Below are 16,041 nucleotides of genomic sequence, written 5' to 3' on the forward strand. Positions count from 1 at the left end.
CAAAACGCCAACTACTGCTACTACCCACTGCCAGCTTTCGCTACAGCAGGGACAATATATATTGTATACAACGCTCAACAACGTGCCACCGGATGGTCCATACACTCGCTTTATATACAAAACTTGTTTTCTTCCCTCTTTCACATCAACGTATTTTAACAAGATGGAAACCCTGACGTATATCTAATTGTTCATGTATTTACATTAACGAGCCGCGCTCTCTGAATATTCTCCCCCCTCCCTCCCTCATTCTTTTCTTTTTTTTCTATATATGTATGTAAAAAAGAAAAAGGTCCACAACAAGAGCTATATACTAAACGACTCGTTTCTCTTTCACTTTGTCTCTTTTAAAAAAGAAAAGGTTTATTAACATCAGACCATCATGACATAGTTGCTTGGGATGCACCCTGAGCCACAGCTACATTGCCACGTTTCATCCCAGAGCTCCGCGATCCACCATCCCTCGTCCTGTGACATGCCTGTCACTGCAAACAGACTTCCTCGTTTGAAAGAAATCTCCGTCTCGTCATTTGCCAGGTAATCGTATTTTGCGCGAACTAAATTTGGCGGGGGGGGGAGAACATATAAAATGAGTATCAATAATAATAATAGGAGACCCAGGCACATGTAGATCTGTCTTACCCCAATATAGAATCGGTCGTCCGTCAGGTAAATGAGTGATGCTGGTGGTGTAAGCAGCGGCAGCAGCAGGAGGAGGAGGGATACACGGTGACATGGCCGGCGAGATGGCCGGTGAGTGGTATGGCGAAGATATGGGTGCTTGGTAGGGAGACATGACGGGTGACAGCGCAACCGAGCTTGGTCGCGGTGATTTCGGAAGTGGCAAGCCAGTTTGAATCATGAGTGGCGCGGGTGGCTCAACGGGTGCTACCGGTGCCGGTGCTGCTGCAATACGCGGAGACCGAGGCGGATCACCTGCTGCTGCTGCTGTTGTTGGCACGGGTACCGATGATGTCGTTGTTGTAGGAGTTGTTGTTGTTGCAGTAGTAGCAATGGAATTAGTAGTAACAGTAGCAGCAGTAGATAAAGGTGGTGTGGCTGTCATGCGCTCTTGCATCTTGGTTGATCCCATGGTCTTATTGTTATTATTTGTTATTTCTCGTTTGTTGGCCGATGTTGTTGATGATGACGCCATCGTCGTCGTTGTCTTCTTTGGTGATGGTCGATCGCCAGTTTCGAGCCGCTTGAGCAACTCTTCCAGGTTGCCTGCATCCAGCGGTTTCCGCTTGACTGTGCTTTTGCTGCTCACTGTGCCTGGACGTGGAGGGAGCCGCTTGGTAGCAATGTCTCGGAGCTGTGCCGACATGAATGCAACGTAGTCAGATGCAGAAGGCGGCGCAGTGGCAGTACCCGTTCCACACTGCTCGGTAATTGTCCGGATGTCTTGCTGAACTGAGCTTTCTTCTAACCGTTTTCGGATGGCTTCTGACCACTTTGCGGTAAATTATTAGAGAACGCATAATCTTTTTGTTGTTGCTTCGGAATTTCCACTTGCCTCGTCTTGGACTAGAAGCTTGGCAGAACACAGGTTGGCATATTCCCACACGCTCGTCATGATAAACATAACCCGGTCCTCTTCCATGGCTTCCAACTCCTCACACGCTCGGGTCCATTGCTGGTTCCAGGCACCAACAGCTTCCTCCGCGTCACTCATGCTGCATCGAAAATTGATGACCTGTGTAAGCTTATCTTGACGCGCCTTGTACTGCTCTTCTATGCGCTGGCATAGTTGATTTAATGCATCGACTTGTTCCGACGTCCATGCTTCCAAATCATCTGCCAGTCGCGTCAGTCGATCCGAAACCTCTAAATGTGATTCTCCCGTATGCTCTAGCTCCTTGTACATTGCATCCAGGCCGCGCATCACCGCAGTGTTGTTCGCTGTTTCGTCGTCGTTTTCCTCCACTTTGCTGCTTCCTCCAGCCAGTTGTACCATCCGTTCTCCAATCTCTCGTTCCATCTCGGCACGCGCCTTGTACAATGTATGGATTTCATGCAATGCATCGTTGGCTTTCTTAAAGTAATTAAACAACTGGTCGATGCCTCGTCTGTCACAGGACTTATCAATTCTGTTAAAACACAACACCCCCACTTCTTGCACGGTATCAATTTACCCAGAAATGATCTGCAAACCGGTAATCATTACTGCCATCGCAGTCTACAGGTTCGCCGTTCATCGAGGTTGCGTTGGGTGGCATCAAAGATGAGATATATAAGAGATAAATTGAAGAGATAAACAAAAGGGGACAGCCAACGTTCTCTCCCCTTTTTTTCACAGAAAAACAATTGCCTTGTAAAGAAATTTTCTTGCTGGCTGGATCCTCGTCGAGTTGTACAACAACAATGCACCAAGAAACAATCCATTGTTCTCCCATTTGCGTGCACTAGTGATTACACAGACTTTATTATCGTAAGATGAGCAGAAGAGATGTAAATATGCGACTATTACTACTGTTGCGGTGCCTGCTGCTGCTGCTGTTGCTGTGGTGTTTGTTGTTGTTGTTGCTGCTGCTGCTGTTGACGTTGCTGTTGTTGCAACATCAACCCTCGCTGCACAGCAGCTATCGCAGCCTGTTGCTGTTGGTATTGTTGCAAGTTCATATTGAACTGCGGTTGTGGATTGTTTTGCACTTGTGCTTGCGCTGCCGCTGCAGCCGCCGCCATGCGATCCCGATGTGCCAGCAACTGGGCATTCAGAGTTGGCTGCCCACCTACTTGACCCCGAAGTTGTTGAAGCATCGCCATCTGTGTCAAGTGTTGCGGTGGTTGCTGCTGCTGCTGCTGCTGTGGCTGTTGTTGCTGCTGTTGCTGAGGCATAGGTTGGCCACGCGCTCGTCCAACAGCTCCACGCATACGTTGCATTATTAATTGCTGCAAGAATTGTTGCTGCTGCTGAGGCGTCATTTGGTTTGGATTGATGCCACCAAACTGTGCAGGCAGCTGCTGCGCTTGGACTTGAGGTGTCCGTCCTTGCTGTTGATGCTGCTGAGCTTGAGCTTGGGCCACTCGCGCTGCTGCAGCTGCCGCTTGTGCCTGTGCCTGTGCCTGGGCTTGCGCTTGAGCTTGTGCCTGTGCTTGTTGCATTCCTTGCATTAGATGCTGCGGTTGTTGCTGCCCTTGTGGTTGCTGCGGCTGTTGCTGTTGTTGTTGCTGCTGTTGGGGAGATATATGCTGCTGCTGTTGTTGTTGCTGTTGCAATCTTTGACGTTGCTGCATAATCTGCTGGTGTTGCCGGAACAAAGCTTGTTGCTGCTGCATGAGCTGTTGACGAGCTTGTTGATACGCTTCCTGCGTTATTGCTCCTCGTGCCAAACTTTGTGCTAACCGCTGCTGATGTGCCAAAGACATCATCACTTGCTGCCTTATCTGTGGATCCATTCCCGCTAGCACTTGCTGCATCACTGCTTAATTTCTACGAGTTAATACCAATGTATTCTTACATTTTACTAAAGACTTACCAGCATTGGGCATTTGCATATCCGTTTGGCCCATAGGCTATCCAAGATATAATTAACAAACATTGTGTGAATACCGGCATCGTCAAATCTGACTTACCATAGCTTGTGGTTGTGGAGGTTGTTGCGGTTGATGTTGCATAGGTTGATGTGGTGATTGTTGAGTAGCAGCCATATTCTGTTGCTGTTGTTGTTGTTGTTGTTGTTGCTGCTGCTGTAATGCAATAGTAGCAAGTGCTTGATGCAACTGCTGTCGTTGCAGCGCTGTCACGTTTCCAGTGGCAGTGAGCTGATTAACAAGTTGCTGTGCAGTCTGGTATGGTATTGCTCGGGAACTGAACATTTGGAGAATTTGCTGCATGGATATCTGATTGTTAAGCATATTTTGCGCTTGTCCAGCATTTAACATGCCACTTGCCATTGCTGAAGCCCCTGCCATCGCTGGACTCGGTGCATGACCAGGTGCTGGGGTCATATTCGGTCGTGCGTTCATGGGCAAAACGCCAGCAGCATTCTGCGGCGTTCCTGATGGTATAGGTTGTTGCGGTACTCCACTTGTTAGTCCATGTGTCGCCATCTGTGTATTGGCTCTTCCTGGTAACGCCAGGGATTGCATGCCAGCCTGACCAGGCATGGAAACCATGTGAGGATGCTGTCCAGCTAGCTGGGCGTGAGCTTGCGCTGGTGTTGCCTGAGGATTCTGGCTGGTAGCCATATTCATTGGTGGACGAGGTACGGCGGTAACATTAGCTGCTGATATATCTGTGTGGGCTTGAGTAGGTGTAGGCACTGACGCTTGCGACGGTGTGGGGATATGAGGTTGATGAGGTGTAGAGGTTCTGACTGCATTTTGCGGGAGTTGAGGTTGGGGTTGGGAGTGTAGCTGCTGGAGTTGTGCTTGAGAAGGAGGGCGGTTTAGGGTTTGCATAGGATTTTGAGGTAATTGCAGCGACATCTGATTATTGACAGTTTGCGGCTGCGATTGAGCTTGTGATTGCGTTTGAGCCTGAGCCTGAGCTTGTGCATGTGCTTGTGCAGCTTGTAACTGTGCCTGAGCTTGCGCTTGTGCCAAGATATTGCGTTGATGAGCCGTAAGCGGCGCGCCTTGTTGTTGCAAAGCTCGGGCTTGCTGTGTAGCTTGCATTTGTTGTTGTAGTGTCGCAGATTGCATCTGGAAATTGACTTGCTGCTGCGCTGCAGCTACTCGCGCAGTAACAGATGGTGAGCGTGGTACAGGGTTGGCCAAGTTGTTGTCGCATACGAGGGTATTAAATCGACTGTATGTTGTTTTCAAATGTACGACATAGCTTTCCATCAGATATTCAGGGCCAATCTTAAATCTAAAGTGATATAAATTAGATTGCTAACTAACACCATTTTATCTTTACTTACTCGATGTTGCCTCCATTCAGGCTGGTATCATAGACTGTACCCCAGCGGAAAACACCATCGTACTCGTTGTTCTGCAGATATAGGTTGACAACCGTGTGCACCGTTTCTAACAATTGTTCGTTACAACCTGTGATCAGAAGTGCAAGACATAATCCACTTACTGTCGCCCTCTTTTCGTTCGAAACGTATTGTTCTCACACACTTTCGACCATCAGGAAGCGTAACCTGATCTGCAATGGATTTCCGTCCTATGGTATCCATTTAACAAGCTTTCTTTCTAAGCGCTAACCACTATATTACTAACCTTTTCCTTTCTTTGACTCCACAGATGGCAACGGCTCCATGTTAAGCTTTTGTCGTTTAACGCGCCAATCTTGAGCAAAGGATACTTTGCCAAAGCTAAAAAAAAAACTGGATTAGCTCTCAAATGGATTGTGAATCGTGAAAATTAACTTGCCTTGGTTCGAAGGGAAACGAACGTTTTGAACGCCTGTCCATGAGAGTCATTAACTTGTCATTTTCTGCCTTCTTTGCCTGCTTTTGTTCTCGCTCCAAAGAATTCCATTTCTGCTTCTTCTTGACTCGTTTCTGACCTATTGAGTTCTCCAAAGCGTTGCTCAATCGTGTTACTTGTACGGTAGGATCGAGACACAATGGTTCTTCTGTCGCAACTAGCAATCGTGATTCCACTTCCAACGCAATATCCTCAGTCCATGGATGTCCCCATTCCTCGTTCAGCAATTTGACATCTGTCCATAAACTTTCGGCAGTCGGTTGCATAACAACGCGTTTCACGATTTCAGGCGCATTTTGAGGATTTTTCGATCTTCTGTGATCGTGTATCTCAACAATAAGTCGACCTAATATAGCAAGGTTAGTCATTTTAATCTGACGTTGCAAGGTACACGTCAACTTACCTTCATAGAAACGGCACTCTGCTTCGTTGAATACATCCATCAAATCAGGCGGCAGACGTTTCTCCTTGATGCATGCGAGAAAGTCCTGAACATGACCAAATAATGTTAGAATATATATATCAGTCTGGATCCATTGTTACGAGGTTAGCTTACCTTGAATTGACTCCTGTATGAAAAGAATCCATCCTAAAGGAGCATTGTTTCGGTATTAATGCCAACAATGCACTTGAAATAAGACAACCATTACCTCGTGCTCAAACTTAAAGTACGTGGGATACAAGTGTAAAGTAAGAGATGCTGGGTCGTTAGCATGACGCTCAAGTAGATCTGTTTCATTTGCAGTCAGGAAACAAGCTTGCGTTGTGAGCAATTGCATACAATGTTACCTACCTTTCTCGTCAAGTCTCAAAGGACGCTGCGTAAGACCGTTATCGTTAAGTTTTCATGTATATACTGCGAGAAGGAAGCATTATCCAGATCTAGTTACCTGATCGGACGTGTCACTGATATTTGTTTGTTGTTGTTGCTGCTGCTGCTGAGGCAAGGTACGCTGCTTCGTTTTGTTGCGGACGCCGTTGTTCCTCTGTGTTATGATTGCAGCCTGGCGCGAGTGCATTTCAGCCAACTGTGTCACAGCATCCTGATCCGCTCGAAGCTTCGCCATTAACTGGGCGGAAGCCATAGCGGTTTGCGGGGAAGAGGGAGAAAGGAAGAAGAGAGAGAGCGCTGAGTATGGATAGCCAAATCGCGAAATTTAATCGTATTATGCTCCCTCTGTAAACGGATGTGAGCAATAATTGATCGACAGGTGCTGAACGACATATCCTATGTGATATTACAACTGTGCAGCTTCTGTGTAGCAATTGAAGTACATAGTGTTTCCGGCTTGGAGGGGCATGGAGCGGAAGTTTATCTGATACAGTGAACAACTTGGGCTTGCTCTACCTACAGCACGCATACATATGGGATCCACGATGCTCTATAGAATGAATAAGTGTATCTCAGTAAGATCAGAGCAAATTATGGGTAGTTTTTGTAAAGACCTTTGCTCTAATGATCAGCCTGCGGGGAGAAAATGCAGCGATTCTGCAACCTTTCCCAGTCGTACACCACAGAATTCTATGGAACAAGATCCAGCATTCGACTTTGAGTCCTACATTAGCAACCACTCTGGTTCGTACATATAGAGTCACGTTTAGAAAGCAAAGTAAACTGATGAAGGATGCTTTGAAGGGCGTACCAAGATCACGCGTGCGCTGTTCATTGCAAAGAACAGCAGCAGCAGCAACGCGGCAGCCGAAGCACGTCGGTGGGCACTTGACAAGCTACAGCGTGAAACGCTCGACCATGAGCTGTACGTCAAAGTTGCTCGAGATCTCGGAACGGAACCAGACGAGAACTGGGTGCAGTCAACGCAGCAACAAGTCAAAGTCCAAGCTGAAGCGCTGGAAAATGAACTCAAAGCACAAAAAGCAAACATGTCCAAGGAGAATATACGGCTAGCGACGATGCGTCTCGGTGACTTTTACTTGAAAGCAGGCGATATGAACGCTGCGTTGCGGTATTACGTGAGAACACGCGACTATTGCTCTAATCCTCAGCATATTATCGACATGTGCCTGAATGTCATACATGTCCACGTTGAACAAAACAACTTTGCACAGATATCCAGCTACATTGCTCGAGCAGAGGCGACGCCGAATGTACCTAACCGCGAAGAACTGCGATCAAAGCTCGAGTGTTGCCGGGCACTGTGCGCTTTGGCTGACCGCGACGATTACTTGTCCGCTGCGAATGCATTGATGAATGTTGGTCCGGAGCTAGGAAATACATTCAATCATATTTTATCGGCAAACGACATTGCCGTGTACGGTGGATTGTGCGCTCTAGCATCCTTTGATCGAGAGCAGCTTCGGTCAAAAGTAATTCAGAATAGCACTTTCAAGACATACTTGGAGCTAGAACCGCAAATTCAAGAAATGATTGAAGCATTTTACGCATCAAAGTATACGACATGTTTACAGTTGCTCGATGCATTCAAGGTAAAGATTATGGTTTCTACAGAAACAACTAGGCGTTATTGATTCTTCTTTCCATGCAACCCAGTCTAACTTGAAGCTGGATATCTACTTGGCTTCGCACACCGACAAACTGGTAGCACAAATCCGGGAGCGAGCGATGGTACAGTACTGCCAACCGTACTCCTCTGTGGAATTGAACCGCATGGCAACCGTGTTCATGGTACCCGTTAACCAGCTTCAAAAAGAACTGGCCGAATTGATAAGTCGAAGCAACCGGATATCCGCCCGGATTGATAGCCACAACAAGGCAAGAGTCAGCAGATGCAGCTCTCTTGTTTGACGCGTGATACTGACTGATTGACCCATTTGATAAAGGTTTTGCAAACCAAGAAGCGAGATCAACGCACAGTGGCATTGAAGCGAACGCTGGAGACCGGAGCCGAGTACGAAAAGTCGGCCAAGGCATTGATGCTTCGAATGAAACTCATCAAAGCTCAGTTAGTCGTTAAATAAGCAGCTGCATGAAAAAGAGAAAAGCGGACTCTGATGATCCCTTATCCCCCACCACCACCCACTCGCTTCCAACAAACTTTTATTTCCTCTCTCTTTTTTTCTCTCATAAAACAAAATGACACCTGAATCGCCTGTTAATGCTGTAAATATAACCAACAGAATGAGGCTTGTTACCCCTATAGTTCATTGACTATGCCGTTAGGGCCATTCGTATGCGAATGCAGCTGAAGAGTTTGAAGATCGCGAGGAATGGTCGAAAGCTCTAGAAGCACACAAAAAGGCGGCAGGTCCGATATCCCAGCTCTTTCTATATTTTACTTGCTAACGTTTCTTGTTGGACTACAAAAAATACAGATCAATTCCTAAAGGCAGTTGAATATACCCAGGATCCAGTGGTAAATCGAGCATTTTCCAACTTTTCAAGAATATCACCTGTTGCTGTTAAATTAATTTAACAAACGTTTGCTTTGTAGGCCTGCAAAACATTGAAACTCTTGGCAACAGATCACCTGAGGAAGGTAAAAGAGCTGGAGCGCAAGGTTCTCAAAGGCCGCATTTCGTCGCAAGTGTACCGTCCGTATGATATTGAAGGCTTGCGCCATGCGTTGCCTGAACGTAGCAACAACAGTAAGCCGATAGCGGCGTCGGCGTTAGGTACCGCCACACCGGCCATTGGTGGATCCTACGCAGTTCTACCATCCTCGTCAGAGGAAGAGGAGGAAGAAGACCCTTTCAACAAGTTTTGGCACGTTGTAGAGACATTAGTCGACAAGTTATCCAACCCGGTAGCATTCGCGTCTGCTCCCCTCAATGAAGATGATAAACCTACACCGCAGTGGCCGGCTCCACCGTCATCGTCGTCGTCGGCGGCGGCGGCAGCGTTACCGACTGTCACAGTGACAGACGACGAAGCGGCTATGCTTCAGTCATACTTTGTTGTGCCAGAACAGCAGTCGAGCAACGGTGGTGGCAATGGATCTTCTCGGTAAGCTTGTAATCCTACATGATAGCCCGAACAAATATGCAAACGCAGTACCCTGATTCTCCTTTTTTGAAAAAGGTCATCTCATGACTACGCTGCCGAGAACGAGCAGCTCAAGAAACAGATAGCACAGCTAACGAAGAAAATACATGCGCTGGAGAAGGTATAAATCGAGCGCGCACGACTATTTAATCTAATTAATATCACTGACGGCGATTGCAGGCAGCGGAAGAAAGCAATATATTAAAAAGCAGTATCCTGCAATTCAGAGACGATGTACAAAAGCACGCAAAACGGATTATGCAAAGCCATGATTCGAATGCAATGAGAGCGTCTGCGGCTGTCTTGGGTGGAGTAGGAGGAAGTGGCTACCAGAACGCTGATCTATGTAAGCTTCCCAGACACAGTGACATCCAGAATATGAGTTTGGGAATTAATAATCTCTTCAAGTGGCCCGCATACGAGAATTAGAGGAAGAGAACCAGCAACTGCGAATGCAAGGCGAGAAACAACAAGCGCTTATGAACAAGTACCGGGAACGATGGGAGAAGTTAAAAGAAAATGCAAAGAAACGAAGAGCGCAACCAGAACAACAAACATCAAGCAGCGGTGGCGTTACACAGCTTGCCTCGCTGTGTGCTTCAGAGTATTCGAGACAGCCAACATTGCTGCGTTCTCTAGCTCAGCAATCGACCACGTCTCCTTCTTCAAGCTCGACTGCGTTTGCTCGATTTTCATCCAGGAGATGTTCATCGATGCCTGGCGATCAAGATAGAAAATTAACGAATAACAATAAATAACGAAAAATATACATGTACATATAATGATTTGGTTCGACTAGAAAGATTTATATGTAAAACTGTTCGTCTATATATATATCTTTCAAGTGATTGGATTATAGTTATACTTTGCTTTCCACAGCTCGCATGCTTTTTTGCTATTGCCGATGCCTGAATTGTGGTCCAAGGTATCCAGCTCGCCGTTGAGTCCTTCGCTGTTACTGCCTCGTTTGTTGGTAAGTTCAATCCACAGATGCAGCCAGTTCATTGCGTTCCACACGGTAAAGTACTCTTCGGTGATGCCTGTGCGAGCAGCCTGGCACATTTTAGCGTGCAGCTTATCATCCACGATCAACTGGTAAAGCTTCTGCACGACCGTATCGATTTCGCCCACGGGTATCAAAAATCCATTCTTGTCGCGTTGAATTTGGAGTGGGATTCCACCGGCTTCGTAAGCGACTACCGGCAAACCCTTGAGCAAAGCTTCAGTGACCTTGACTTCGAATCCTTCACGGTATGAAAGCTGCATGGCTACGCGCGCGCATCGCAAGATTACGTTTAACAACTGATCCGAGGGCGGTAACCGTGCAATAATGATATCTTTAGCGAATTGTGCAAAATTCGGATCGGCAAGCTGGGCATGCGTCTCTTCGTAGACAACGGTGCCTTCCGGATCGTCGATTGACCCGTGGCCGCAAATAACCAGCTGCGGCGTTCGTTCGGGGTCAAAGTCTTCTTCTTCGGCAAGTTTAAGGCGTAGACGGCGGTATGCTTCCAAGCAATCGGGGATACCTTTGGATGGATCAAACCGTGAGACTTGCACAATGTATGGACGTTCCCAGTCGACTTCTTGAGCGCCCTGGTCAATGCAAACGCGATTGAATACGCGCTGATAATACTGCGCGCACCATTTTGGCAAGTGCTTGTTCAGACCATCGAGAGGGTCCGTGCATGCTGGCATCAGTACAACGTTATGCCGCGGTACCTGATCTGGAATAAAGTTTTCGACAGGATGTGCGATGAACAGATCAGCATCCTTTATAAAGTTCCACAAGAAATCCCATGTTTTCGCCTGCGGTCCGTTGGGATGTTGCCGTATCAAATCGGCTCGCATTTCAATATGTGAACGAAAGATGATCTTTGTTTCCGGCGCGTGCTTTCTTATGAGGGGGATAATACCAGTAACTATCAAAAGAAAATGATCAAGCGTGTGAGCACATTGCATCTTCGGCCAAGCTGGCTACTACGATGCTACCTTGAGGATCATCGATCACGATCACGTCCGAGTTCTTTACGGGTCCTTTGTCATCAAGCCAGAATCTATTAACATTCTCCTCTGACCAATCGATAAATGCTTGCTCGTCTTGCTCGCTTAGACAGACTCCTTCGGGTGCAACGCCTTGCATGACATTGTGGAATTTGCGCTTGGTGATATCGAAAATCTCGGGCTTGGGCCTCGCCACGTGCCCTGTTACATCACAGTCGCTTTAGTAGACATTGTCAATTAGAAATATAGTTCACATCAGGCTGGTACTCACAGTGTACATCCACTCCATTCAAGTGAAGAAATCGTAGCAGTGCATGACGCATTAAAGCAACTAGAAAAACGCATTGATACGTATTTCCAGTATACCCTGTTCATATTAGGGGCTTACCACCGCCTCCCTGTGGCGTTGAACTGAGAAAAGACACTCGCAGTTTGCGTTCTTTGAAGGCATGGACCATCTCTTGCAGCACGCGCCAAGTTTCGTCGCACACAAGCTCCTTGTAGTCGATCAGATCCACCATATGAATTTGATACTTAAAGTCAACTGTAAGGAAATTAATGTTAGTCATTGATCACTCTCTTCGAATATCAATTCGATAGCTGTACCTTCGACCTGCAAACAGTATCAGTCAGATCAGTTTTTGGTTCAATCAAACGAAATGGAAGGGTAATATACCTCATGTCGGAATCCTACCGAGACGCGTGGCAAGTTCCCAGGATTACCGGGTGTCAACCTAGATATTTTACAGTCACAATCAGCAAAGCCGGAATACGTTCTCACCGAAGGAGTGGAACAGTGCGTACCACATGACAGATTTGCGTACAGCTGCGCTGGCTCTTTCATCGGATGTCTCACCGTGCGTCTCGACGTTAAACGGCAGCGCATCCAAGTTGCGCCAAAAGGCGCTCATTGATGAACGCTCTGGTCTTTCCTCGTCTTTGATCACTTGGTCGGCTACCCAGTACGAGCATGCGACAAGCTGGACCTTGTAGTCCTGCGCGAGTGCGTACATTTGGACAACGTCTCCGAGTTTTGACAGTGCATTCCTGATACAATCCGACCTCGCCATACCCTTTGGATGATCGCAAAGTCGACCGTAGTAGTAGTCTGTTGTGTAGGAACCATCGTGCACCGAAATACTATATTGGGATTCGTCGCGCTCGGGTGACACCACCACGTCCAGGCCTAGATACACAGGTTGCGGGATGTGGCTCTGTGAGAAGCGACGGCTGGAGCGATCGAGCGGTACAGTGCTCGGATAAGGAAGCATTTGGAGGAAGAGAGGAGGACAATAATAAAAAACGGGGAAAAAAGAAATAGCTTTGTAAGATGTTAAGACACGCCAGTTTTCAGTTGCTATTTGACCAGGGTTTTTTCATGCAATGACGAAATGAATGTCAGGCAACATTCCTCTTTTTATTATCCAGCTTTTTGTGCTTGACAGCTTCTCATCGTTTTCAAGTACCTATGATAGACCATCTTTACAACCTTCGAGGCTGTCGTATTGCCTGCCTGCTGTCATTAAATATATGCAATAATTATAGATGTGCTTGGTAGATATGAGTCTTGAGCTCCTACCCTAGCATTTTTACAATAGAAACCGTATGTTCCTAGGTAATAATAAAAGGATCGTTATGTAACTACTTGTTGTAAGCTGATTCAATAACTACTTTGGCGCAGTCCTTCTTTGTATTTATCGGGAGAGGACACTTTGCATGATTTCAGCGTGCCACGGCACACACGCGCACACCTGCTGCGGCATGTGACAAACCGATATGGCAGAATTTGCTTCAATCTCCTTGATGCAACCTTTTTATCCTTTTTATTCTTCTCTCTCGTCACAATGGATTCTACACGATTGTTAAATAGCCAGTACCACTCCGATGACGAGTATACACTTGATCAGGTTCCAGAAAGCTCAACGACTAGACGTGCACAGACACCACCAAGGCAGCAACGGCGAATACTATTCAGTCGAAGAAGAGATTACCATCACCTGCCGTCAGATCCACAAGATCAATACAGTGAACATGGCAGCAGCAACGACGAACAAGACCACGACTCTGACGATCTGGAAGCACCAGCGTCGCTTTTAATAGGACAAGCCCAGGATTATCAAGATAACGCAGCGGCGCTCCCGCAACCAGCTACGGCTGCTGCTGCTGCTTCCACCAGAGACCATGTTTCCACATACGACCGTACCCTTTGGCGCTGGACGAACGTGGCCAACATGGACGATTTCTTTCAAAGAGTGTATGACTATTATCTCGGCAAGGGCATGTATTGTATACTGTTAGGCCGGCTGCTTAATCTACTGTAAGTTTTCTGTCAGTTGTGGAAATAACTGGGGATTGCCAACGCATGCGTATATACTTTAGGACGCTTGCTTTCATCATTGGATTCTCAACGTTCCTCATTGGATGTGTTGACTATGCAGAGATACCCAAACATCATACTTTATCAGAAGTCGTTGTACCTCAGTGCATGTCACGGTAATGCCAACAAACCGAGAACTGCATTGTTTTCCGTCAACTCAACTGCGCCGTAGATTATCAGGGACGACAACATTGTTCCTTGTCATCTTTATATTATGGTGGGCGTGGCAAGCCGTGCGCTTTGTATTAGACTGGCCAGCACTCAAAGAAATGCATAATTTCTATCACCATCTTCTACATATACCCGACGTAAGTGTCCATTGTCACCAACGGTGAGCGTGATGTGGGGATCTGTAACGACGTGAATAGGAAGATATGCAGACTGTTTCTTGGCAAACGGTCCTTGATCGGATCATCGCTATCCGCGAGACAAACCCGAACACTGCTGAATCGTCGCCTTTGCGGCTTAATGAGCACGGTGTGACAAGCCGGATCATGCGGAAAGAAAATTATTTGATAGCATTGTTCAACAAGGAGATCCTCAACATATCCATCCCGTTACCATACCTGCGTCACAAACATATCTTTACCCGCGACTTAGAATGGAACTTTGCGTTCTGTGTTCTCAGCTACGTATTCAACGAACGAGGCCAGGTTCGAAAGCGATTCCTTAGAGATAAGAACCGCCAATTGCTTGCAGCAGGGTAACAGATCAGTTTTATCGTTTCGGCGTTTTCAAAAGCTCATCTGTTATACATGTAGACTGCGACGCCGTTTCATATTTATGGGCTTGCTAAATGCACTGTTTGCACCGTTCATCTTTGTGTATCTACTGGTCTTTTTCTTTTTCCGGTATTTCGAGGCAAGTAGAATTTTTGATTTATTGAGTTATCCTCTCTACTTGAGCTTATGGATGGAAGAAAAATAGGAGTACCACAGGAATCCAAGCGAGATTGGATCGCGTGCATACTCTCCGTTTGCAAAATGGAAGTTCCGAGAATACAATGAGCTGCCACACCTGTTCCGTATGCGGCTCAGTCAGAGCTATGCACCCGCTAACAAGTACATCAATCAGTTCCCGAAAGAGAAGACTGCGCTTCTCGCGAGGTATGTCATGGAAAAAAAAAGTTAGGGATGGGTTATCTTATCTGTCAACTACCGGAGATTTGTCGCGTTCGTATCAGGATCGTTTGCGGGTGTGCTGGCGATCCTTACCCTGTTTGACTCGGAGGCACTGTTGAATTTCGAGATCTCATCGAACGGCACTGTACTTTTCTATCTCGGGCTATTTGGTAGCGCGTTTGCGGTGAGTCGGGGAATGATTCCCGATGACAATTTAGTGTTTCAGCCAGAAACGATACTGCGGGAAGTGGTGGAGCACACGCATTACTTTCCCGACGAGTGGCACGGCAAACTGCATACGGACGAGGCAGGTTGCACGAGAGTATATTCAAAGTAAGAAAATATTGACAAATTGGCGTTGAAATAGGTGCGGGCCCAGTTCTGCCAATTGTTTGATTACAAAATCTCGCTGTTCTTCCAAGAGTTGCTTAGCGTCCTGTTCACCCCGCTAGTGCTTTGTTTTTCGCTGCCGACGTGCGCCGACCAGATCATTGACTTTATCCGGGAATTCACGGTTCACGTGGATGGTCTTGGATACGTTTGTAGTTTCTCACAGTTTGACTTTGAACGGCATGGAAATCAGAAATACGGTGCACCCGTGCAAGCGCAAGATGAGCATTTGCTAAGCAAGGATGGCAAAATGGAAAAGAGTTTTCTTAACTTCAAGGTATGGTGGCCATTTGGTGCGGGGTAGAATTTCCGAAGCTGACTGTCCCTGCTTTTTCTACCCACTCTCTCCAGAGTAACTATCCTGCCTGGGAGCCCGAAGATGTGAGCGGGTCGATGTATCTCAATAAGATGACCGAGCTGCAGCAGACACGGCGGCTGAACAAGTACGGTGTGCTCGAAGGACACGAGCCGAGTAACCTTGGAGACTCGTTCGCGCGAGCACCTCAGTGGCAAGGCATAGAGGATCCTGACGAGGGAGGCACAGCATCGCAGCAGCAGCAGCAGCGGCAACCGGCACGAGTGCTAGGCTTACTGAACGAGTTTTATGATCTAAACAATAAGCCAAATCTGTAAAATAAAGAAATAACGATTGGTACATTGTCGTTACACGTTTGTGATACGGGCAACATGACTGCTTTGACAACGTGAGCGCAGGCTGGGTTTCAGATCGGAAACTCTAATTTCTGGATGGACGAACAGGATCCGTCGTTTGCCGAAAGATCTCAGTCGGGAAAGGATTAAGGTTT

The 16,041-nt window shown here is 46.9% G+C and overlaps 6 protein-coding genes across 6 annotated transcripts; 3 read left to right on the forward strand and 3 right to left on the reverse strand.

The window, feature by feature from the left end:
* Nucleotides 1-372: 372 nt before the first annotated feature.
* Nucleotides 373-2,219, reverse strand: VTP01DRAFT_10361 (uncharacterized protein; the record flags this gene model as incomplete). Its single annotated transcript, XM_069378715.1, has 4 exons — nt 373-557; nt 643-1,453; nt 1,517-2,080; nt 2,136-2,219. 4 exons carry the CDS (start codon nt 2,217-2,219, stop codon nt 373-375), a joined length of 1,644 nt encoding a protein of 547 aa, XP_069239786.1.
* Nucleotides 2,220-2,469: 250 nt separating this feature from the next.
* On the reverse strand, nt 2,470-6,467 carry VTP01DRAFT_10362 (uncharacterized protein; the record flags this gene model as incomplete). Its single annotated transcript, XM_069378716.1, has 13 exons — nt 2,470-3,425; nt 3,480-3,516; nt 3,577-3,831; nt 3,895-4,816; nt 4,869-4,974; nt 5,030-5,116; nt 5,173-5,267; nt 5,326-5,728; nt 5,786-5,870; nt 5,939-5,971; nt 6,033-6,112; nt 6,176-6,200; nt 6,273-6,467. 13 exons carry the CDS (start codon nt 6,465-6,467, stop codon nt 2,470-2,472), a joined length of 3,279 nt encoding a protein of 1,092 aa, XP_069239787.1.
* A 439-nt stretch (nt 6,468-6,906) lies between these two features.
* On the forward strand, nt 6,907-8,319 carry VTP01DRAFT_10363 (uncharacterized protein; the record flags this gene model as incomplete). Its single annotated transcript, XM_069378717.1, has 4 exons — nt 6,907-6,958; nt 7,019-7,827; nt 7,892-8,113; nt 8,182-8,319. The coding sequence occupies 4 exons, from the start codon at nt 6,907-6,909 to the stop codon at nt 8,317-8,319; spliced, it is 1,221 nt and encodes a 406-aa protein (XP_069239788.1).
* Nucleotides 8,320-8,434: 115 nt separating this feature from the next.
* VTP01DRAFT_10364 (uncharacterized protein) lies at nt 8,435-10,101 on the forward strand (the record flags this gene model as incomplete). Its single annotated transcript, XM_069378718.1, has 7 exons — nt 8,435-8,461; nt 8,522-8,606; nt 8,674-8,714; nt 8,793-9,304; nt 9,380-9,464; nt 9,524-9,689; nt 9,752-10,101. 7 exons carry the CDS (start codon nt 8,435-8,437, stop codon nt 10,099-10,101), a joined length of 1,266 nt encoding a protein of 421 aa, XP_069239789.1.
* An 82-nt stretch (nt 10,102-10,183) lies between these two features.
* VTP01DRAFT_10365 (uncharacterized protein) lies at nt 10,184-12,618 on the reverse strand (the record flags this gene model as incomplete). The annotated part of the gene is made up of 7 exons (XM_069378719.1): nt 10,184-11,265; nt 11,336-11,548; nt 11,619-11,678; nt 11,736-11,891; nt 11,954-11,960; nt 12,024-12,081; nt 12,152-12,618. 7 exons carry the CDS (start codon nt 12,616-12,618, stop codon nt 10,184-10,186), a joined length of 2,043 nt encoding a protein of 680 aa, XP_069239790.1.
* Nucleotides 12,619-13,191: 573 nt separating this feature from the next.
* On the forward strand, nt 13,192-15,868 carry VTP01DRAFT_10366 (uncharacterized protein; the record flags this gene model as incomplete). The annotated part of the gene is made up of 9 exons (XM_069378720.1): nt 13,192-13,664; nt 13,727-13,840; nt 13,897-14,032; nt 14,093-14,427; nt 14,486-14,585; nt 14,652-14,830; nt 14,888-15,152; nt 15,213-15,512; nt 15,587-15,868. The coding sequence occupies 9 exons, from the start codon at nt 13,192-13,194 to the stop codon at nt 15,866-15,868; spliced, it is 2,184 nt and encodes a 727-aa protein (XP_069239791.1).
* Between the last annotated feature and the right edge of the window lie 173 nt (nt 15,869-16,041).

The sequence above is a fragment of the Rhizomucor pusillus genome, assembly GCF_041956525.1.
Source record: "Rhizomucor pusillus strain CBS 183.67 unplaced genomic scaffold VTP01scaffold_8, whole genome shotgun sequence".
Classification (NCBI taxonomy): Eukaryota; Fungi; Mucoromycota; class Mucoromycetes; order Mucorales; family Lichtheimiaceae; genus Rhizomucor; species Rhizomucor pusillus.